The sequence below is a fragment of the Primulina tabacum genome, chromosome 1 (assembly GCF_025594145.1).
Source record: "Primulina tabacum isolate GXHZ01 chromosome 1, ASM2559414v2, whole genome shotgun sequence".
NCBI lineage: Eukaryota > Viridiplantae > Streptophyta > Magnoliopsida > Lamiales > Gesneriaceae > Primulina > Primulina tabacum.
The window spans coordinates 13241153-13265993 of NC_134550.1; the positions used below are offsets into that span (position 1 = coordinate 13241153).

Below are 24841 nucleotides of genomic sequence, written 5' to 3' on the forward strand. Positions count from 1 at the left end.
AATAATAATGGATTCAAATAATTCTGACAGTGAAACTGAGACTTCTTCAGAATCTTATATTTCAGAAGAAATAATAGATAGTGAATCAGATATTTCTGATGATTTAAATGAATGTAATAATTGTATACAAGAAAAATTTTGTTTAAATCATATAGAAGAGAAAAATGATGAATTTTATAAAATAATGTCTCAATTCAATGATTTAAATATTAATGTGTTAACTAATAATAATATTTTAGAATTTCTTAAAATGATTAAGGATCCAGTTTTAAAATCCACAATTATTGATCAAATGGAGAATACTGCTTCTACTAGCAATAATAATAATAATATTCTTGTTAAACAAGAACAAGCTTATTCTATGAAAGAAGTTAAAAATCTTCTTCAACAGAAATATAGTAAACAGAATCCAGTTACTATACAGGATTTAGTTAAAGAAATAGAAAATCTTAAAGAACATGTAAAAATTTTACAACACAATATTAATAGTTTAAATTATCGTGTTTCAATCATTGAAACTAATAATAATAATTCAGTTAATAATTCTGATAGTTTTGATAATCTACAAGATATTTCTTTTCCTGATTCAGATAAAAAACATTTATCTGTTTTAAGCATGATTATATCTCAAAAATGGTATACCAATATAACTTTATTAATTGAAAATTCTTATAAAAAGAATTTCATTGCTATGATTGATAGTGGTGCAGACTTAAATGTTATACAGGAAGGATTAATTCCTACGAAATATTTTCATAAAACTACTCATTCTCTCTCTCATGCAGGAGGAGAACCATTAGAAATAAATTATAAATTACCAAAATTTTATATTTGCAAAGATAAAAACTGTATTCAAACCAGTTTTTTATTAGCAAAAGATATTTCTAGCCAACTTATACTTGATCTTCCTTTTATTTATCAAATTTATCCTTTAACTTATGTTGATGAAACAGGTATTATAGGAACTTTTCAAGGAAATCCTATTTTCTTTAAGTTTATAACTAAACATGTTCATAGAATTCTTAATGAATTACAAGAAAAGATTTATAGAAAAATTTTTCAGATTAATTCTTTAAAAGAAGAAGTTAATATATTAACTATAGATGATAAATTACAAAATCCTAAATTACAGGAAAAAATTAAACTTATTTATAATAAGTTTTCATTAGAAATATGTAATGATCTTCCTAATGCTTTTTGGAATAGAAAGAAGCATATTATATCTCTTTCTTATGAAGAGAATTTTGATGAAAAAAATATTCCTACCAAGGCTCGTCCTTGTCAAATGAATTCTGATTATTTAGAATTATGTAAGAATGAAATTCATAATTTATTAGAAAAAGGTTTGATAAAGCCTTCTCAATCTCCTTGGTCATGTACTGCTTTTTATGTTAATAAACATTCTGAACAGGAAAGAGGTGTTCCAAGATTAGTTATAAATTATAAACCTCTTAATAAGGTTTTAAAATGGATTAGACATCATATTCCTAATAAAAAAGATTTATTAGATAGACTTGTACATGCTATCATATTTTCAAAATTTGATTTAAAATCAGGATTTTGGCAGATTCAGGTTAAAGATTCCGATAGATATAAAACTGCTTTTAATGTTCCAATAGGACATTATGAATGGACAGTAATGCCATTTGGCCTTAAAAATACCCCTTCTGAATTTCAACAAATTATGAATGATATTTTTTATAATTATAGCAATTTTATAATTGTTTATATTGATGATATCTTAGTATTTTCTAATAATATTGAAATACATTTTAAACATTTAGATATGTTTAAAAATATTGTTATTCAAAATGGACTTGTTATCTCAAAATCTAAAATGATTTTATTTCAAACTAATATTAGATTTCTTGGTCATATGATTGAAAAAGGAAAAATAATTCCTATACAGAGAAGTATAGAATTTGGTTCAAAATTTCCTGATATTATAACTGATAAAACTCAGTTACAGAGATTTTTATGAAGTTTAAATTATATTTCTCCATATATTAAAAATCTTACTAAAGATTCTGCTATTTTATATGATAGGTTAAAGAAAAATCCTTTACCTTGGTCTGAAAGACATACAATAGCTGTTAAAAATATTAAAGAAAAGGTTAAAAATCTTCCTTGTCTTATGCTTGCTAATCCCCAATGGGATAAAATAGTTGAAACTGATGTCTCAGATATAGGTTTTGGAGGAATCTTAAAACAAAAAGATCCCCAAAATAAACAAGAATATATTATTATATTTTATTCTGGGAAATGGAATAATGCCCAGAATAATTACTCCACAGTAGCAAAAGAAATTTTAGCTATTGTCAGATGTATTTTGAAATTCCAAGATAATTTATATAATCAAAAGTTTATTATAAAAACTGATTGCAAATCTGCAAAATTTATGTTTAATAAAGATTTTAAACATGATGTTTCTAAACAAATGTTTGCTAGCAAGCTCATTTAGCTCATTTTGATTTTGAAATCATTTATAAAAAAGGTGAAGATAATCACTTACCAGATTTCTTAACTCGAGAATATTTATCCTAATGTTTTTATCTACAGATATGTATTCCCGAGGAAGAGGAGAGTCCTCTTATAGAGGGCGAGGAGGTAGGGGAAAACCCCCTAATATCATTGCACAGCATGTTAAACAGAGGCTTATAGCTCAGAACTTATCTAGTTCATCAGCCAGTAATACTGAGCAAAATAATGAGTTATACAATGAATTTCAAGAATTCTTGAAACAAAAGCAGAGAAGTAATACAGATTCTCAACCATCAGCATCATATGCTAATATTATTAAAGAAGATGATAATATTTCAGCTCTATATACAGAGACAAAACATCGAGAATTGATTCTTCCTATAGAAGAAAGAGATATCCAATGGGAAAAAACTCCATGGACTATCATGGAAAGATATTTAACTAATACATCATATGTATATGGTTCTTATAAGCAAAGAGTATTTTATGAAAATCTTCTGATATCTACAAAAAGTGTAGACATAACTCACTTTTTCAGTAATACTCAACAAAAAAGAAGTTATAACTTTTCAAAGTTTATCATCAAGAAGATTATATCTATTGAAGAATGTGGTATATCTCCATTAGTTGAAAAAGAATTTTATTCTGAAAATCATAAAATGAGTTTTAAATTTAATTTTTGGGATTATATTGAAAGTTTTAATAAAACCTTATTTTATGAAAATGAAAAAAGAAAACATACTTGGTTTTTAAAGATTTGTGAAAATGTTTTCACTATCCAGTTCCAAATTGGTTTCTAATATGGTGGAAGATATTTGGTCCATCCGCAAAGATTTTGCCAGAAGTTTTTATAAAACCCATGAATACTTGGTTAAATGTTTCTCCAAGTATTAAAAAATTATTTTCTGAACATTGGATCGATGGTAAGACTCTATGTCTATTTTTCATGGAATTTGGAATCCCATGGATTTGGAAATGGCAGCCAGAATTCGGTTACACTGATGAAGGTATCCCTTGCATATGGAGGGTCAGTTCCACAAAATTCTGGGACAAATTATTAAGAGATGATCCAGAAACTGGTAAACCATATGGTTATGAAACTTTTCATCAAATGGAAGAAAAAATTTCTTCATACCAGAAAGAAATTAATAATCAACAAGAAAAAGAAAAGCCTCTATGAGTCCTTTCAAGATTCTTACTCAGAAATATTCTGAAATATATTCAAAAGAAAAAATGATCGAGATCTATATTGAAGAAATGAAAAAAGATCTTTTTCAGAATATTGGAGGTTCTGATTCAAAATCAGACAAATCTATGGCATCAGAATCTAGTGAAAATCAATTTATTCATCTAATGAAGATGCAGGATGCTCAAGACCCTGAGGATGATATCCCTCAATTTTCTCAGATAGATGACATTTTTGAGAATTTGAAAAATTCTTTACAAGACAATATTAAAGATGATTAAAATCGTCAAAAGATGATCGTCAGAAAAGGAATCTGCAGTTGGGTGGAATATCACATCTCATCATGGCATATTGTGACAAAAAGTAGGTGGTATATCACTGTAGAATTTTTGACTACTATTTGCTTTTATAAAGCAGTGTATTATTTACTTTAATAAAGTATTGTACTGTTTTTATTTTTAAGATGGAATCCGGGGTTTCATGTCCGGCTCTTCTATCTATTTATAGGTTTATTCTGTGTCTTTAGAAGGATACGGTTGAGTTTGCTCCCCTCTCTATTCTCTCTTGTAAAAATTCTTCTGAAGTATATCAATAAAAGTTTGAAGTTCTTGTAACAACTTTGTAAGTTCTCACTATTTTATTTTCTGTTTTTATTTACTGTTTTAAATTTTTTTTATTTTATTTTCATAAGTTGAGCCTGAATGACAGGCTAAATCATTCGTGCTAAATTATTATCTTACTATGACATGTTCTATATTTATTTTTTCTTGAGATCAAATTGAGATAATAAAAGATCTATTTAAATTTTTGGAATTTAATGTAATATAAGAGTCTTTGGTTAGAACATAAGGTAAAAAGATGAACCAAGAAATGGTAAACACAAGGTTCGAGTTTAACCAGGAAAAATAAATTCATGTTGTAGCCCTTTAGCCTGCTTAGCCGAGTTATGGCGTTTAAGGCGTTCATGGGTGATTTTTATGAATTTATGATTCTGAGGTGGAACTCGATAAAATCCTCTGTTGTTTAATTTCTTTTATATATCTTTTATAAATCTTTTTATGTTTTGTAAAAGTTCCAAATATGAATCTAATCATTATTTTATATATGTATGCAATGTATGTCATTAGTCAATTATAATCAAAAATGTTAGTCAATTATAATCAAAAAAGTTAACTTATAAATCATATTAAACTCCATTATTTTATTTTATCTAAATATCTTACTACATATTTTAATAGTACATATATACTGGTACAAATATTATTAAATAACTAATTAAGCTTTTTGGGAGTTTTTAATTATTAAATAATAAGTTAATTACTTTAGAGTTTAAAATATACTTATTGGTATGCATATGTCCCACTTGGTTTTACTTGTTAGCGTCTGTCCCATCTTCTCCATTCCAGGTACTGCTGCGCATACTCACATCTCTGTGTGTAATTATTTGAGCCTCGGGAGCCCATTTTTTCATGGAAGGACGGTTTTTTGAAGTTCGATCTCTGTTTTTCTGCTGAATAAAAGGAGTTTGATTCGAGGATTAAGTGCACAGGAAGGTAAGTTGGCGCAGCGCCATGTTCTTGGAGTTTAGCTGCTCAGTTATGCTTATTTATGGATTCTTTTGGTTGATTTTCGAGTATACTGCTGTTTTGTGTGTTTTCATCAATTTTTAAGGTCTGGATCTTTGAAATGGGAGGTGGGATTTGTTTCAACTGATGAAGTAGACAAATCTAGTTTTGATTTTGGTTTCCCTTTTATTGTGATTTAAGGCGGTGGTTTTGCTTTTTGAATTGTAGCAAAAAAAGTTTTGTTTTTTTCTTTTTATTTTTCGGCTATTAAATCGGCGTTTTTAATTATATTCTGAAATGCTAAACTTGATTCTATAGTGAAAGTTTGAAGGTAGACTTGTTATTCATTCCTTGAGAGCCGAAGCTATCATGTCTGATCGAGTCGTGCAATCGGTTAGTGAAACCAGTGGAAGGAGTGTACAGCCTATGCAAACTTACCAATCTGTGTGGATGTCGCATTGGATACGGGCGAGCTGCAAGGCGACAGCAGAAACACTGAATCTTGCGACTGGCAAAGGACCTGCGGTGACTGAAACTAGGACTTCTGAAATGATGAATGACAGTACCAAAATGGGCACTGAAAGATTGGGATTTGGCAGTTCTATTTTCAAGCTCAGTCGAAAGACTGATGATATGCAAGTGCGAAGGGCTGTGATTGATCGCAACTTTGAGCGAGGTAAATATGTAGACGTCAACAGGGGGACTCAATTTCCCTCCATGCTTCGTGGGGTTCCTCTAGACGAAGGTACTTCAAAGAATCCTCTTGAATGGATGAAAGATTATCCTTCTGCTGACGAGAGCAGCTTCGTGGCGACGAAGCCTTCGCAGGAAACTTTTGCTGAACCATCATCACTTAATGTTCTGTATAAACATGATCTAGGAAAATATGAATCGCAGAAAGGAAAATCTGGAGTCTCTTCTTTGATATGTGGAGCTGACTTTTCCAAAAATCTTTTTGAGAGCACTAATCTGAGAGTGCAAGAACATATAAGCTGCAATAAGCACAGCCAATCAGCAGATTTGGTTTGTCAAGAAAACAAGGACAGCCTACCACAATCAAAGAATTTAATGAATGCGTGTTTTAGGGAGAGTAATGGATCCCTTTTGTTTGATATTCCTTCCACGAGTCATAATCACTTGCCAACATTTAATCAGGAGTGGTTCCAAAAGATCCAGAAGTGTTCAGGTCTCAGACCGTACCCTGATCATTACATTGTTTCAGAGGAAACAGAGGCAAAGAAATCATATTACAATAGTTACTCTCTGCAAAAGTTACCAAATTGTCTTCATAATGTGGAAACGATGAGAATATGCACCACCATGGAAGAAGGAAATCTCAGAGGTTTTCCCGGGTTTTCTCAGACATCTCACAGTCTTTTGATCACGAAAACAACCGATTTCAATCTGTCAAATGAATTTGATATTTTTGATGGTACAAGAGTAATTACTGAAGCGAATGAAAATATGGCCGGTCAAGGTAATCGAGGTGTAATACTCCAACAATTGAGTAGTTCCGCTGAGAGTGAAAGAAAAGGACAAGTCGGAGATGTCAAGACTCGTAGAGCAACAATAAACAATGAATCATCCGCTGAGACTGACACCATGGACATCGATTACTTTAAGGAGAAGAACCCATATTCAGGTATCATGATATCGGTTATTGTAGAAAGTTGTCATGCTTCCTAAATAATTACGTTTTTGGAAATTTTTCTGAAGCTGACTGCGCCTTCATAGAATGGTGCTTGAAAATAACTTTAATAAATTATATTGTCTTACCATACCCGAGCAAGTTTTTGTAGTCGAACTACTTTGCTGATCTAAGCTTCTCTATTTTGTGTATTGTAGGTGCAAATTCTAGTCCATCAGATAAGGTACTCTACCTATGCCTGTTATTGTGAATTAAATAATCTCATATGCTTATACAGATTTAAATCTCCATATGCGTGTCTACACTATGACCTACAAGACCTTATGGTTTTGTCTGGTATCTGTTAATTCTAGAGTGATGTGCTCACAGAATAAACAACTGGTGAAGGTCTACCTGTGTGCTATTTCTACTGGCCAAGTCAAGACTTCTTATAGAACATTTTCCGTTTGCATCTTGTACATTTTAGGTTTGCTAAAATATGTAGTATAATATGACGATTGGCTGAGTATACATGCTGTCTGTTTGTCCAAGTTGCACCTGCTGCTGTTCTTATATTTCAGTACGACCATTTGATATTTGTAGGCCTTCAATATGTACTCGAGTCTATCATATCCAGTTGATGTTTTCTCCTCAAGAGAGACCAAACGTCTAGGCCCAAACACCAAACTGCCGGATATCAACTTGGAGCCCCCTGCCTTGCCAGCTGCAGCAGCGTCATCAGAGAATTCAGGTCCTAGCTCCTCCAAGACTCAAAGTTTGGAGATGGACATGCTCATGGCGCATGCTGAGCCATCTAAACCAAAGTCTGATCTCAGCCCGGAGGATTCTCGAGAAGCAGATCCAGGCAACAGATGGGTTAAGCGTCTCAAGCTGAGCTCTTCACAATATTCTTCTAGAGGCACAAAGAGTTCCGATCTGGCTGGAAACTCCCATGATAAGAAAACGAAAAAGCATTTTGGTAGAGTTCTTACGAATGGCATCCTCAGCTCGGAACCATATTCAAGGAAGCATCATGGTAAAGAATCAATGGCGTTGGACAATAAAGGGTCCTTATTTAAGCAAAACAATGAAATTACGATGAGCCCATCAAAAAAGAATATGGAGTTGTTGCTTTCACAACCCTGGATACAGAGGTGGCTGCATGATGAATCACGTAGTAGTACCCAAGAGTATACTGAAACGACCGCAGTTTGTGCTCCACAAAGTTCGAAATTGGCAATGGAGAACCATCAAAAGGAGCAGTTTCCCAGTATCGGAGCTATGGCACTGATGGGAAAGGCTATGAGAGGTTTTCAACCATGCGATCTCCAAAAAAGGGGTTCTTTCACTGTTTGGAACGCAAAGACCATCTGAAATATGCCCTGTTCCATAGGCGTTACTTTCACTTTCTGAGCCCCCTTCTCTTTACTATCAGGGCCAACCCCGTCGCAATCTCTCAAGTTGCACTTTCTGGACCGAATTTCCATCTGTAAGTGATCTATTTATTCAATATTCAATTCACTGTAGTTCGTGAGGCAATTATGTTTTTATTTCACGAGGACGATGCCCCTAGCTACACCGAAAAATTTACCCCAAATGCATGAGACACATGAGCTCGAACATGGTATAAGACTTTTGGTCTTAATGTAGCATATGAATAACTTTTCCAGCCTAGTATGTGGGAAAGATTCAGTATAGGACAACAGGCCTTCTGTCAAGCTAATTAATGGACTTAAAAAACGTCTACATGTGAAACATTTCATGTCGTATGGATTGTATGAAATTATCATATGATATACATGTATAGGATATGACAAATGGATTTTATGAAATTATCATATGATATACATGTATAGGATATGACAAAACATGTGTATGCTAGTTTATATTCTTGGAGTCGACATCAGCTGCATGAATTTTCTTGTGTGGTTCTTATAACTTTAGTGGTGAGATGTCATCAGTTGTCTATTCAATCTTTATTGAAAAGTGGTAACAAAGAACAATTGATTTGGTTGATGGGTATTTTGACAACTTGGAGTTAGTGATCTTTTGCAAGGAACCAATAAGAAACTGGTTTAGACAAAGGATGTTATTATTACATTCTTGTTTTTCGTGGTACCCATTAATTCTTGTAATGAAATTCATTGGTTTAATAATTCATTTTCCTATGGATAAATGGTGACATGGCCCAAGTTTTTCAATAGTCAACTCATTTGAAATTCACTAATCCAACCAAGTGGTCAGTGTAAAATCACTAAGGTTGTGTTGTATGGATGAGTTTTAAATCCATCATTTTAAACTCCTCGATTTCTTAGGATAAACAAAATTCAAATAAATCTCAAAACTACTTTATGTCGAGTTAAACAATTTCATTGTAATTGTGGTTGAATTTTTCTTTCTAAAATCTGTTACATAGGTGTGGAGTTTTTTTGTCATCACTGAGTTCAAATCCGAGCATCCCCCCTGTTATTTTAATATGACACAATACCTTGATTTATTTTGCAATTTTTTTTCTCTCTTTGGTGTGACTTATTTTACTTTGTTAATCATGTCTCTTCATGTTATATTTAATTACTACTAATTATTTTTGTTTTCATTTTTAATAATTGTATGAAACATAAAACTGAATTCAACCTTAGCAAAGCACCATTTCAACTTGAATGCGAAATGTTTTGCTAAACCGAGTGAGCTAATCACCACCTATGAAAAGTGAACAATATCCAAGTTATGTTGTTTGTTAATATTGCATAAGGGGCTCTTTTAATATTTCTATCAGATCTCCGTCAAAAGTTTATTTATATTTCATTATTTCTTCTCCCATAAAGCTCACCTTCGAATGATCAAACACTTTCTTTTCGACAAATTACTGCTTTTCAAAAGCAGTTGTAGTCTTGTAAAACCCGCCCAACTCCAGGTCGTCTCAAAGTGTTGCATTTCGGACCTCAAACGACTCCATTTTGTATGCAGAAAACCGAATTATATGACTGTTCCATCATTGATTCGTTGCTTTCTCGAGTATGACGGTGATCCCCGAACGAATACAGAATCCTTCTTCCTGCTTGTTACCTTCTTGAACACCCTGTTAAATCCAGGAAAAGTTGTGAAGAAAAAAAGCTGTTTTTGGTGAATAAGTCTTTTGCATGACATGTGATAAATCTTACATCTTTGTTCCTGATGATCACATTTTCCCCCTATTCTTGCATTCTTGTCGATGATACAGTTCCTACATGTCAAAAGTTACATCTCTCAAATATGAACTCGCAAGAAACCACGGCATTTCTTGGCTAAAACGGCCCTCAAGCTGTATATATATGTATGTATGTGCGTGTGTATGTGCATCCAAGAAAAGGCTACATGCTTGTTAACCTGATTTTTGTATCTCTGCCGATCCCCAAGGGAAGAGCATGGAGGCGATTTCGGCTTCTGTTTGGTAATAGTCGGCTCCCATTATCCTCCCAATAGTCTCTGAACACACATGCCTGCAAAAGAAGGCACATTATAATTTTCTTCGATGCAACAAAAAGGTAAAAGATTTCTACAATTAATCAAGTAAACATACTTGGACATTGTGTTCTTTTACAGCAGCAGGTATGATTTCCGATCCAAACTCATTCGAATTGGGATACGTCCACCTCAGGAGATTTAACAAAATGTCTGTCCGAAATGCATAGATGCCGCCCATTGTAGCGATATCTGGAGATTTTGCTGCATTGAGGGGTGACAGTCCTATGATAGATATATCCACTTGCTACAGGAAGACGAGTTTAACGAAATTTAAGACGAAATAAGAGAAATATAACATTACACTGTAGGTGGATCCTCGTAAGCGGTGGTATCATACACGGTCTCGCAGACTGTCGTACACGATCTCGCAACTGGTCTCATACGCATTCTCAAGTGTTGGTTTCATACGCATCTTGTAGACGTAAGAGACATCAAGAGTTGCCCGATGTAGATACTCTGACGCTCAAGTCAGCAAATAGCATAACGATAATCTCTGAAAATGAGAGAGCTCAAACGAGGAAAAAAAAGAGAGAAATGTACTTTGATAATGAGATTGATCATCTATTTATAGTTTTGCCCAATAATTAAATTAAGCTTATTACCCATAATAGACCCCATACTCTCAAGCGCCGCCAGTGAACTGGGGTTGGTAGAGAGTATATATATTGGAAATAATTAGTTGGGCAGATGGAGGCCGCCTTGGTCGCTAAAAAATTATTTGCTGAAAAAATAGCTTTTTTAATCGGCTTTATCTTTTATTTATAGTCTCTATGAGTTATGCAGGGACTTGTAGCTTTTATCGTAGTCGATATGACTTCTTGCTCTGATTTGTAATTTTTTTTTATCATTGGTTCATGTCCAATAACGTAATGCTTGATGTGTGGTACTTGTGAGTAGATCAAGATCCCGAGAATTTGCCTTAAAAGGAAGTTCAAAACCTACCTCTTGGATGGTGGGTATCCCGGTACTTATTTTTATTGTCATGACCTCTTACGGAGTCGATGGTTTAAATTTCTTGCGGGGATGTTCTGGCTTCTTAGTGCATCTTCACGTCTTGTACCATTGAAGGGTTATCGAAGTATTTTCAATTCATGGGTCTTCCACGGACTTATGAGCCCTCACATCTAGTAATTATGTTGTAGTGAATCTGATGCTTTCCATATATATATATATTTTTTTTCCTATGAGATGATATCTGCTATCACCATAATCACGTGCGTATAAGCTTATGATTCCTCCATTTTAAGGAATCTTCATTTGCAATCTTTATCTTTTGGTTTTCGATAGATATTTGCAAAATGATTGTGTGGAATTCTCTTTCCAACTCACTATCTCTAGCAACCTCGTTTGCTCCAATTGGAGTTGGGAATTTCAGGTTGAGATGATAAGTGAATCCTATTGTTAGAATAAGTTGACGATCGGCCTTCCTAAAATAACATTGTATAAGAAAGGATATTTTATCACAAAAAACTTTATCAACTTCTTAGCCTGCTATGGGTAAGAAACGAAAGCGAGTGGTGAAACAACATCTCCTAGAGGTTTGACTATTGGCAAAACCAACAAGTGGAGCGCTAACATATGTTAATTGGGTATAGTCTATTCCTAACTTCATGAATGGATCGTAAAGATTATATCTGCATAGATTGCAGAATGCAATAAGACCTTCTTCACCCAAAAGTTAGATACAATATGGGAGATAATCTGTCATCGTGTTTGCCACGAGGGGACTTCAAATCTTCAAGGCTTGGAGGATAACTCTTCCTACCCTTTAGTTATCTCGTGTTTCTTGTGTCCCCTTTAGCGGGACCTCCAGTTATCATTGCAATAATGTGTTCAGTGAGAAATTTCTCGTCCTCATTACTGCATTGACGCTTGTTGTCTCCCTATTGGTCTCGAGATTTATCCACAAAATTTGTAGTTTCCATTTCAGCTCGTAAGTTGAAACAGTCGTTCTCTGTCATTGCGAAAGTGACTATACTTTTCTGATTTTTTGTCGTTTTAGGATTTTCCTGCATTCGGCATGGGGTCGTAGTAAGCCTTATCTTTCAATCACCACTAGCATGTACATCAAGCGTGCATTGATAGGAATGTGTTGGATATAAGGACTTGTGTTAGAGTAGATGTCTTGTAAGTCAACAACGGTTGGTTAGAGATTTATTGACTCAAGTGTAATAAACAATCTTTATCTTAATATAATTTAACTTTTTATGATTTCATTTTGCTTTATCTGTATACCCACGCAATCAGCATAGATAAAGTCCTTGATTATACTTCAATACGAATGAATCGTAATTCGATCTTGAAACTCGTTTGTAAACACTGTATATTCTCAATTCGTTCTTAGTCGATTCAGCCGCCTAAAAATAAAGATAAAGGCCGCTTGAGGTTGAAACTAGTATATGTGATATTGTGTACCGTGTTTCATGGTAAGGTCATTGAGATGTCCAATCATGCAGATGGGTAATCATACGATGATTGTACCGAACAACTCTCCATTGGACTTTCCAAGTGGTTATTATTCATCGAGAGAAAAAGTCTGTGGTTGTGATTGTACGTGATTAGTCCTTACGACCCTGGACAACACTGAGGCTCTACATACTAGGATTGTGCTTTGACTCGTTTACCGGCTCCGTGAGGATCACAAGGTGGTGAGGTTGGGTGCGATTCCGAAATGTGTAGGAGCCAGTGTATTATAGCCAGGGATTCACCGCTCACCAACGGTTGTGGATATCCTATATGATCTTACGAAATAATAGTTCATGAAATATCTGACCAGAGTGTGAGATGTACATTAGGGGAAAAGTTCTCTAATTATGCATGTTATGACACTGTGAATATTTCATGATTGTATCATATAGCTATCGAATTTAATATACAACCCTCGATGAACCAATTTTTACATATTTTATCGGGATATATGAGATGAAGGGACCGTAATTACGTTAATCATAGCCGACTGGTTCTTGCTAGGCACTATCAGTGATACCTACGAAATCATGGGGCGATGCTACTAGACGCTCTTACTATGATTCGATGGGTTTAATAATTAATTAATTTCTGACATTTTCATGATCAAATATTGATGCATGAAATGAAGCAATTTAGTTAGAGTAAGCCTGAATGAAAGAAAATGTCCTGAATCACAAAGTGAACTCACGACTAGCTGTATCCCTAAATTTTGAGAAAATAAATTCAAGGAGTTGAATTTATGAAATAGTAAATTCAAGAAGCTGAATTTATGATATTTAAAATTTGGAGAGAATAAATTCAAGGAGTTCAATTTATAAAATTTGAGGATTTAATTATTAAACTCAAAAGTTGGGTTTATTAAATATTAAATTAAATATAGTGAGAAGTGTATTTAATGGGCTTGTAGGAGTACAAGTTCAAAGTACTAAATAATTAAAGTTCATAATGGACTTTGATATAATTAATTAAATTAGTTGGACTAGTCCAATTAATTAATCAAGCAATTAATGTTAATTATGGAACTTAAATCTTGAATTGTGGAATTAGGTTATGGCTTTTGTTTTAAGGTAATAAAGTCATAACCTTAGCCTCCAAAAAAGTAATATTTTTGAAAATCCTCCACTCTCCAATAATTTGGCCATCCTCAAGGGGAAAAAAAAAGGATTGAGCCATCTCTTGAATTTTTCTTCTCCAACGAAAAACTTCTTCTAATTTTCTAGTGCAAGTTAGAAGATGAACAATTAATCCAGTCGTGGACTTGATTCGAAGATTAAAGAGGGAGAATCGAAGAACCTACGTATGGAATTACAACAAGAGCTACATCCGTAATACCAGAGTAGTTGGTACCGAGTGAAAAATTTCACTAAAGGTATATTACTAAACATCTTATGTATATTTATTTTATTTAAACCACACGAGTGTTCAAAGAAAATTTTGAATGTCAAACTAAAATTTTTAAACCACTGCTGTGATTTAGACACGAGAAAAACAATAACCTAACAGCGGTATCAGAGCGAGGTTCTCTTTATCTTATGGTTTAAATCATGTTTAATAATATTTATAACCACACGAAAAAAATTTCAGATAATTAATGCACCATTAAAATTTTTATTTTTATCAGAAAACAAAAAAATATTCGAATATGCCAGGAACTGCGCGCGCGGCCTTCGTGCTCGGCGTGTGGGCGGCTCGAACACCGTGCCCGCCAGTGCCCGATCTGATCGAGAGGGCGGGCGGTGTGGGCGGCTGCCCGGGAATGTCTCGGGCACCGTGTTGGGTCGTGAGCTTGAATTGTTCAGGCCTAGGGTGCGATTTTCTAATTTTACAATATTTTGGAAAATTGTTCAATTTTTCCGTAAAATTAAATTTTGCTAAATTGATAAATTTCTTGCAAGGTAAATAATTAGAATGTTATTTTAATTATTTATGGTAAAAATATGTTTTTACAAGAAATCAATTATTATTGAATAAATTGGAAATTGAAGAAAAAATGTTTATTTAATTTATTAAATTCTTTAATAATTTTGGTGTTTAGTAATAATATTATTAGATGCATGATTTAATCAATTAATTAAATTTGTTTAATTAATTGATGTTAATATGTAATATTAAATGCATGAAGGATGATCGAGAGTCTTGATCAATATATATGTGTATGTTAGGATATTTTACTGTTTTAATTCATTTTGTTGATATTTGATATTATAAAAGTGGTACCTGGTTTATGGCATGTTCCCACCCGATGAGAATGTATCCCTTATGTGATATGACTATTTAAATGTAATTATTATAAATAGTGAGAGATCAAGAGTGGAAGATGATGGGCTCGTTGTACAAAATGAAGATATGTAAAATATTGGAAGCTCTTGTAATAAGTTTCATTTGCATCCATGCATTCACCTAGGTTTTAGGTTTAGATACATGTCTGGCTCACGTGGATCTAATAGTGTTGGTGATCGATCATCCTTATTTATTGTTGAATGTCATATCATGATATATATATGCGATATATAGTAGTATTCATGTATGTATATTATTAAATAATATAGTTTCATGAATCCGGCAAACATATAAACTCATGGCATACGATTTTAAATGAAAATGTTGAGATAATTTTAAAACTAAAATCCCTCATTTTGAATATAATTCAAAATTTGTATCAAATCGCAAAAGTAAAAATTAAAAGAGTTTAATTTATTCTTGTCTTTCATCAACCATGGTTGCATGTTGAACGCTACCTGCGGTCAGTGTCTAGCTCATAATATTAGGGAGGCTTGAACGCCGGAAAGATGTGACTTCCACCGGGCATATGATGTGAATTAAGTGGAATTCTCATGACTTCGGCTCATATTATTGGGGAAACTCATGGCAACCGTCCACTATAATTCAATATTGATGGGTCGGTTTGACACGTGAAAATACACGGCGTCATATTATTGAGTCCTTATTAAACGTGAGGCGAAACACGGAGAGGTTGTACAGAGATGCAATTGGATCATATCTTTTAGAAATTATGATTAACTGATATTATTCGGGATCATAATTTTCTAATTGGGCTATACGTGCTCACTAAGGAAATGCGCTTTCGTTTTTTCATCAGAGGGTGATGGAAATATCAAAATAATGGGAGGGAAGCACCTTCAGACGTCAGTGAGACTGAGTTGGCTAAGTTTGAGAAATTGCCCTAACTATAATGACTGATTTCGAATTTAAAGATTGTTCGGAACTCGGAAAAATTGCGTATGTGCTTGATAAGAGTCACCGAGGGAAGCACCTTCGGACATCAGTGGGACTAAGTTGGCTAAGCTTGAGAAATGGTGGGACCATGATCTTCAAGCTAAAAGTTACATGCTAGCTTCTATGTCGAATGAATTTCAAATGAGGTTCGAGGAAGCGGTCAATGCTGCTGACATTCGCCTTCATTTGAAAGAATTGTATGGTGTACAAACTCACTCAGAGAGACATGCTACTATAAAAGAACTCATGACTACACGCTTGCGAGATGGGATTTCGGTCCATGAGCATTGTGTTAGGATGATTGGGCTCATCGAGAAGTTGGTGGGACTCGACGTGGTTATTCCTATTGAGCTCTCGACTGATATTCTCCTGATGTCACTGCCCTTTTTTTGTTCGATGGATTTGTGGTTAATTATAATATGAACAAGCTTGAGGCCACCCTTGAAAAGATGGTCAATATGCTTACTACTTATGATGCCACAATCAAAAAAGAAAAGCTTGTTCTTCTAGTGGGATCATCGTCTGACACGGAAAAGAGATCCCAAAATAAAGGCAAGAAGCGTTATGCCTCACCAAAGAAGAAAAAGCCCAACAAGAAGCCATACGAGAAACCCACTCCGGGGCCCTCAAAGCCTGACAAGTCAGAACATGTCTATTTCCACTGCAACAAGCCTGGACATTGGAGGCGTAACTGCACGGAGTATTTTGCCCAGAAGCGTTCTGGCCATGGTATGTTTTACATGGAAGTAAATGTCTCAATTAATTCATCTTCTTGGGTATTGGATATCGGATGTGGTTCTCATCTATGCAATGATTCCTCTTCTAAGATTAGGGAATGGATCAAGAGTTGCTACAACTACTATTGGAGACATTACTTTGATTTTGAACAATAATTTTAGGTTACTTTTGAGAGATGTTTTATATGTTCATGAATTAGTTAAAAACATTATTTATATTTCTATGCTTGATAGAGATGACTATTCTTGTGTTTTGCTAAAGGCGTTTGCAATATTTAAAAGAATGAATGTTTGATAGGAACCAGTGAATTAATGAACAATCTCTATAACTTAAAATTAAAAGAGATTCCGTTGAACAATATCCAAGCACAAAAGAAAACAACAACAAACAAAAGAAAGTTGGATGATCCAAATCCTGCACAAATATGGCACGCTAGACTAGGTCACATTTCTCAAAGAAGGATGCACAAACTAGTGGGAGAAGGAATGTTTGACTTGTCAGACATAAATTCTATACCTACTTGTGAGTTTTGCCTGAAAGTAAAAATGACCAAGACTCCCTTTAAGGGAAATGTGGAACGTGCACATGGTCTACTGGATTTGATCCACACAGACGTTTGTGGACTGCTAAGTGTTAGCACAAAATATGGGCAAATCTACTTCATTACCTTTACCGATGACTACTCGAGGTATGAGTGTCTATTTGATGAGACACAAATCTGAAGCATTTGAAAAGTTCAAAGAATTCAGATCAGAAGTGGAAAACCAACTAGATAGAAGTATTAAGACACTTTTTCGATCTGATCGAGGTGGTGAATACTTGAGTACTGAATTCTTGGATTATCTAAAAGAGAATGTGATTCTCTCACAGTGGACTCCACCATAAACACCACGATTGAATGGTGTTTCTGAACGCCGTAATCAAACATTGATGGACATGGTTCGATCTATGATGGGATTCACTGAATTGATTTTATCATTTTGGGGGGGCTTTGTGATATGAATCCTCGAACAAAAGAAATGCAAACACGATTAATTTGAATCGCACCCTCAATTCAATAACGTTTAAGGATCCATGTTGATGTCCCGATCTTTTGAATCAAGTGTGTGCGTGATTTTCAGCCCTAAACTACGTGGTTTAGTAATAAAGAATCACAAAGAAAACAATTGAAACTCGAACGAACCTTCAAAGAACTCGCCCTTGACAATCCGCGTAAAAACGAATGACAAATGCCACAAAGTAAAAACTTTGATAATTTGATTTTTGATGCAAAGCAAAGATCTTTTGTTTTTTGAGAGAAAACTCAAGAACAATAGAATTTTATTCAATAAATAATTGTCAAAAATGTCCAAAATTCGTCCAAAAAATACTTACAAATTCAAAAGATAAGTTCCCAAATTATCTAATGCTCAAAATGAGAAAAATCTCTAATTTTCCGCATGCCCCGAGCGCCGCGACGCTGATCTAGTAGCGCCTAGGTGCTGCACCTTCGGCACAGGCAGCGCCTAGGCGCCTCTCTGTAGCACCTAGGCGCTACAATTTTGCACCATGTAGCGCCTAGGCGTTAGGCAGCTTTTCCTAGCGCTGCGACGCTTCTTCCCGGGCACTGTGGCGCTGGTCCACCCACATTACTCCGCACTTAATAACATCTATTTGGCGTTGAAGATCACTCCTATGCATCATGACTCCTTTGAAGCTTGAAACCTTGCTTGCAAGCTCCTCTCGATTGCTTTTGAATCCATGCAATGTTTTTTTGGATCTATTCATCCGCCCCCTTGTGATTGGTCCTTCTGGCAACTCTAAAGGATCTCACGCTTCCCTCAGAGCTTGACCTACCATGATCGCATCATCTTCCCCTTCTTGAAAAGGATTTGTCCTCAAATCTTTGCTATCTATACAAAAATGAAGCAAGTTAGTAATAACAAGGATTAAATGATCAACATGCTTATCATTAAGCTCAAGTTTGTAGGTGCTATCGCTACCGTGCTCCATCAACCCTTTGAACCCTTGCTCCATGGTTGCCTTCACTATCAACTCACCAACTTCAACATACACCAAATAACCAACGAAACCAAATGATAAAATATAATTAACTATCACAAATATCAGATTCCTCTCCTTCTTAGACCTAGTTAACACAAAAATAAAATCCATACATGTATACGACTATAGTTCACTAGGACTAAAGACTACTTTATGCAACACATAAGAATCAATCTTAGATGCATTTCCCTATATGCATTGCATTTTCACAATTCCACTCAATATGCTCCTTCATATGAAACCAACACATATAATCATGCATTATGCCAATTATCAAACCACCAAAATATACATCATGCAAATAGGACATATTAAACGTACTATCCATGCAATCATTTATCACATCACAAGATTTTAAGTCTAATGCATATAAATTTTCGTAGTCACCAACTCCCACCAATTTAACAAGTCGTGATATATCAAAAGCAACATTTTTTAAACTCAATGCATGAAACTTCTCATACTCTCACCCTCATAAAATTTAGAGACAAAAATGAGGATAATATCACCTATCTTAAAATCATCATTTCCTCTAAAATCTTGGAAACAAAACAACAAAATTTTAAGGTAACGAAGCAAATCATATCTTACAGTTATTGCCGTTGTCAACTAACCTTACCTCATCGCGATTGCAATTGCATTCATGCGGCTCAGCCCATCGGGTTCTCCCTTCAACAAGACTCATTTGCCTCCTCGTCATGACAACTCCAAAACCCTGCAAAGAAAAAATAACAACGCTCGGGATTGAACCGGCTATATCATCACAATATGGATAAACCAATTTATACCAAGGTATTTGAAGGGGTTTATGCAAAAACAAGCAACTCTCGACCTCACTCTTTTGGGCATCAAATTATTATTTTTTCTTTTCTTTGGCCTCTTCATTTTCTTCTCTTTTTCTTTCTATGGTCATCTCACTCTTTTGTTCACTCTTTCATTGGACCTTATCTTTTTCTTTTTTTAAGGCCATCTTACTTTTTTGAACGCTCTTTTTTTCGGCCTAATATATTTTTCTTTTCTTTAATTGGTCATCCAATATTTGTTTTAGGGACAATGGAAGTAATACAATTGGTTCTTTGTTTAGAACAAATAAGTACATATTCTTGAAATTATCAGGTGTCACTTTCCTACCGTATTTTCAAGGTCTACGTAACAAAATATGACAAGCATCCATTTGTACCACATCACACAATACCTCATCAATATACGAAAATGGCACCAACACTCGCTTGTTCACTTTCATTTCCGCACAGTCGTTCAACCATTGTAGCCTATATGGTTGAAGATGTTTTAAAGTGGGTAAATTCAACTTCTCCACCATCTCACAACTAGCTACATTGATACAAATCCCTCCATCTATAATAACATTGCAAACCTTTTCGTTTACAAAGCACCTAGTATGGAACAAGTTCCCCCTCTGATTGGTCTCCTCCTCCTCGGTATGGGCAATCATGATACGCCCAGTCACCAATGCTTCACCTACAACCACCTCATATCCCTCAATAGGATCCTCCAGCCCAGGCATCTTATCATCATCATCGTCGTCATCCCCATCACTTTGAGATTCATAATCCCCACAAGCATTCATTATCATTACCCTCTTGTTAGGACATTGGCTAGCGATATGACCAACTCTTTGATATCTAAAACACTTGATATCTCTAGAACGATTAATAGGAGTTTCAAATTTACCTTGCACTCCTTGTTTATGTTTCTCTTGCTTAACTTCCTCTTTGGGCTTGACCACCACCGTGCCTCTTTCACGTGTAATGTTGGATTTCCAAGACGTTGATGCACTCCCCACTTGGGTGGTGCGGCCAACGCTTCTCCTCTTGATTTGTTGCTCAACTTTTACTGTCATTTGAACCATCTCGTCTAGATCCAAGTAGTGCCTAAGCCCCACTTGATCTTGAATATCTCTGTTCAAACCACAAAGAAAATGTGTCATCGTCACCTCACTATCATCCTCTATATTTGCCCTAATCATGACTACTTCCAACTCTTTATAGTAGTCCTCGACACTCTTTACTCCTTGCCTCAAAGTTTGTAGCCTCTTAAACATCTCTCTATAGTAGTGATTGGGCACAAACCTCTTCCTCGTTATGCTTTTCATCTCAGCCGAAGTTATCATAGGTCTCTCATTGCATATCCTCTTAATGGTCACTAATTGATCTCACAAAATAAGTGCATAATCCACAAACTCAACCACTGCCAACCTAACCTTCTTTAGTTCGGAGAAGTGGTGACAATCGAAAACAAACTCAACTCGCTTCTCCCTTTCTAAATAAGCCTCTAGGTCAGACTTACTGTGGAACGACGAGATCTTAATCTTAATGCTACCCATATTCCCATCTTCCTTACCACCATCGTAGTTCTTACCCCGTACAGCTTCTCTTTTTCCTCTCTCAAATCCTCTCACACCCTTATTCGTTCCCCAACTCTCATTTTGGCTCTCACAGTCGCCTCCCATATCCATCTCATCCTCATATTCGCCTCTACCCACATTTTTAGATTTAGATCTACTACCACTAGCACTACCCTCAATCCTATCCAACCTCTCATGCAAAGGCTCCAACTCGGCCCTCATCATCCTAGAAAAATGACCGAACAACGCATCCATTTGAAACTTAGACATACCTTGGTTCGCGTCATCTCCTGCCTCTTTCTCCAATTTTCTTTTGGACATGGTACCTGCAAGAAACGTTAGTAGAAATAAAATATATTCCTCATCCAAATTCTTACGATCACTCCAAAGAAAATTCGCCCGTCTCTCTCTTTTTTTTCCCCTCCTCACTTCAAATAATCACCGGTCACTCTTAAGAAGATTCACTCGCACTCAAGTATTTTCACTCGAATTCAAGAGTTCTCTCAAAGGTGCTCAAGCTTTGTATTTGGATATATCAAACAATCAAGTTCAACTTGTGAACAATTGTGATCGACTTACTTGGACTGCATAGACAAGAAATTTGAATTTTTTTTGATTGTGAGAGTCTATTGAATACGACTCACTAAAAGGAATAGAATAAAATACCAAAACAAATTTTTAGCAAAAATTTAGAACTTCTTTTTTTGCACTAGGAAAGTTGAGCAAACTAGAAAATCCTAGAAAAAAATAACACAAAATTTGATTCACGAAAAACGAAGAATGATAGAACGACGCAGATCTGACAAACAAACGAAAGGATAATTGTAGATCTGAAATTTTAAGAACGAGATACTTACTTGAATTCAATTAACCAAAGCTCTGATACCAAATGATATAAATCCTCGAACGAAATAAAGGCAAACACGATTAATTGAAATCGCGCCCTCAATTCAATAACGTTTAAGGATCCGTGTTGATGTCCCGATCTTTTGAATCAAGTGTGTGCGTGATTTTCACCCCTAAACTACGTGGTTTAGTAATAAAGAATCACAAAGAAAACAACCGAAACTCGAACGAACCTTCAAAGAACTCACCCTTGACAATCCGCATAAGAACGATCGACAAACGCCACAAAAGTAAATTTTTTGATAAGTTTGATTTTTTTGATGCAAAGCAAAGAGCTTTTATTGTTTGAGAGAAAACTCAAGAACAATAGAATTCTATTCAATAAATAATTGTAAAAAATCTCCAAAATTCGTCCAAAATATACTTACAAATTCACAAGATATTGAAAGATACGTACCCAAATTATCTTGCTCAAGATAAGAAAAATCTCTATTTTTCCGTAGGCCGAGGGCCGCAGCGCTGATCCAGTAGCGCCTAGCACTACACCTTCGGCACAGGCAGTGCCTAGGCGCCTCTCTGTAGCGCCTAGGCGCTACAATTTCGCACCATGTAGCGCCTAGGTGCTACATCCTAGCGCTCAGCTTTTCCTAGCGCTGCGGCGCTTCTTCCCGGGAGCTGTGGCGCTGGTCCACCCACATTACTCCGCACTTACTAGCATCCATTTGGCCTTTAAGATCACTCATATGCCTCGCGACTCTTTTGGACCCTTGCTTGTAAGCTATTCTCGATTACTTATGTATCCATGTAATGTTTCCATGGATCTATTCATCTGCCCCCTCGTGATTGGTCCTTCCGCCAACTCTAAAGTATCCCACGCTTCCCTCAGAACTTGACCTACCATGATCGCATCACTTTGCGCTTGAAACTACGAAAATGTTGTGGAATAATGTCCATACAAAAGCCGTTGATAAAACACCATATGAGATATAGATGTAAAAAACTCTCAAATATTCTTACTTAAGAATATGATGATATCCTACTTACTTAAAGAAGACAGTGAGAGAAAAATTTGATAGTCCATCTATTTTGTGCTACTTTGTAGGATATCTAAAGAATTCTGTTGGATATTATTTTTGTCATCACAATGAATCAAAGGGGTTTGTTTCAATAAATGTCATTGAAACGTCTACTACTCGTTTTTCTTAAAATTACTAGAATTTTTTTCTTTTTCTTTCTAATTCATTCGGCTGAAACACTACACATTTAAAATATGAATATTTTGTACCATTTAAAAATAAAACAACCAAATATTATTTGAAAATCCAAAAAAAAGTTTTGAAAGCATAAAGTCGTAAAACGTCAACCAACCTAAACTAACATTATTTCAAGAATAAATTTAACTCTAACGTCCTCTCAAAAACCTCTCAAAAGCATCATAATCATAAAATCTTTAAGAAATCATAAATCATACTTATTTTATTTGCGAAAAACTAGCGACGGTCCTCGGGTTGTGTGCACTTTCAGTCCAGCAAGATCAACCATCAAGACCTCCATTAACATCAATATCATGTTCACCTGCATCGATCACACCTACTGAGTCGATTGACTCATCAAACCTTAATCATGATAACTTATAATACACATACATTCACAAGCAACAGTGAAAATATTTTTACTTAAAAATAGCTTTTCATGAGCATAAACTTTAACGTTTTCCTTTCAACATATCATTTCATATTTTCTTTCATCATATACGTATATATTTCTTTTTTTATTGTATTCAGATCCTCAATTGTGAAATTAGTATTAGCTGAAGGTCAATGGATCCATCCACGTATTACCACGGTACCGGGCGGCGGAGACATCAGTGACACTCTCACCCGTCAACTGAGCATTGACCTTACATATCATCGAATCATCATATCATCGTACCATCGTATTAGTCACAATCAATTCACCTCCTTCAACTTTTCATATTCCCATCATTTATAAAAATTCATGCACATATAAATCATTTTTCTTTTAAACCAAGCATGCAACGTGTCTTTTAGCATTAACTTTTCATCATAAAATTTCATAAACATTTTAAGATTTATTACATCATTCAAGGCACTGCCAGGACGTCTAACATTTTTCAGGTGTAAAATGACCGTTTTGCCCTTGGAACTCTAACTTTCCCAATTTATTCTTAGGCCTTAAAACGACAACCCAAATCCATCCAAACTTAACATATGACCATAAAATACACCCATAAATATTTCTTAGATGTAAACATAAGCTTCTGGACTAATTTTCAAATTCGTTTTTAAACTTAGACGTACATCCCGGTTTTGACTCGTATTGCCTTGAAACCTAACCAAACTTTACCAAACTTGAACCATAGCTTAATTACACCTAAAAAAACCATATACAACCCAGTTCAAGCCACTTAAGACCACTGAATTTTCTGCCCTACAAAACTCGAAACCTTAGTCCATGCCAACCTCAAATCTTTCGAACTTAGGCCCTAACCAATTGGACCAGCCCCTGACCAACCCTCCTAGAACCTAGATAGAACCCATGGCAACCTACTGGATAGAACCGAACACCCCAAAACGCGCCCAGCCCTTCCAGCCGCGCCCTAGGAGCCATGTGCGATTTCCCTCATGCAATCGCCCTAGCCTTCGAACCAAGCATCATGCAGCCACCCTTGAACCATCCTACAACCCATTTAGGTCTCCTGGGCACAGCCTAATGGCAGTTAAGTGTCGTGCTTCTCAAGGACTCCTAGCTGAACCCTA

At 35.2% G+C, this 24841-nt stretch overlaps 2 protein-coding genes and 1 long non-coding RNA gene across 3 annotated transcripts; 2 read left to right on the forward strand and 1 right to left on the reverse strand.

Moving 5' to 3' along the window:
• Positions 1-5027: 5027 nt before the first annotated feature.
• LOC142541934 (uncharacterized) lies at positions 5028-8894 on the forward strand. The gene is made up of 4 exons (XM_075648382.1): positions 5028-5220; positions 5551-6874; positions 7078-7103; positions 7463-8894. Exons 2-4 carry the CDS (start codon positions 5602-5604, stop codon positions 8231-8233), a joined length of 2070 nt encoding a protein of 689 aa, XP_075504497.1. The 5' UTR covers positions 5028-5220; positions 5551-5601; the 3' UTR covers positions 8234-8894.
• An 893-nt stretch (positions 8895-9787) lies between these two features.
• On the reverse strand, positions 9788-11587 carry LOC142541941 (uncharacterized). Its single transcript, XR_012819465.1, has 2 exons — positions 10419-11587; positions 9788-10338 (listed from the first exon to the last, which is right to left on the reverse strand). It is a non-coding gene; the product is annotated as an uncharacterized LOC142541941 (long non-coding RNA).
• A 4901-nt stretch (positions 11588-16488) lies between these two features.
• Positions 16489-17066, forward strand: LOC142505239 (uncharacterized). Its single transcript, XM_075618135.1, has 2 exons — positions 16489-16798; positions 17041-17066. Exons 1-2 carry the CDS (start codon positions 16489-16491, stop codon positions 17064-17066), a joined length of 336 nt encoding a protein of 111 aa, XP_075474250.1.
• The last annotated feature ends 7775 nt before the right edge of the window (positions 17067-24841 follow it).

What these genes read in the sequence shown, in the direction of transcription:
- LOC142505239 (XM_075618135.1), top strand. Translation starts at nt 16,489, where the DNA reads ATGAACAAGCTTGAGGCCACCCTTGAAAAGATGGTCAATATGCTTACT. An exon ending in CCAGAAGCGTTCTGGCCATG is followed by an intron (nt 16,799 to 17,040) that starts GTATGTTTTACA and finishes TATGCTTGATAG; the next exon opens with AGATGACTATTCTTGTGTTT.
- LOC142541934 (XM_075648382.1), top strand. Translation starts at nt 5,602, where the DNA reads ATGTCTGATCGAGTCGTGCAATCGGTTAGTGAAACCAGTGGAAGGAGT. An exon ending in GGAGAAGAACCCATATTCAG is followed by an intron (nt 6,875 to 7,077) that starts GTATCATGATAT and finishes TGTGTATTGTAG; the next exon opens with GTGCAAATTCTAGTCCATCA. An exon ending in ATTCTAGTCCATCAGATAAG is followed by an intron (nt 7,104 to 7,462) that starts GTACTCTACCTA and finishes TGATATTTGTAG; the next exon opens with GCCTTCAATATGTACTCGAG.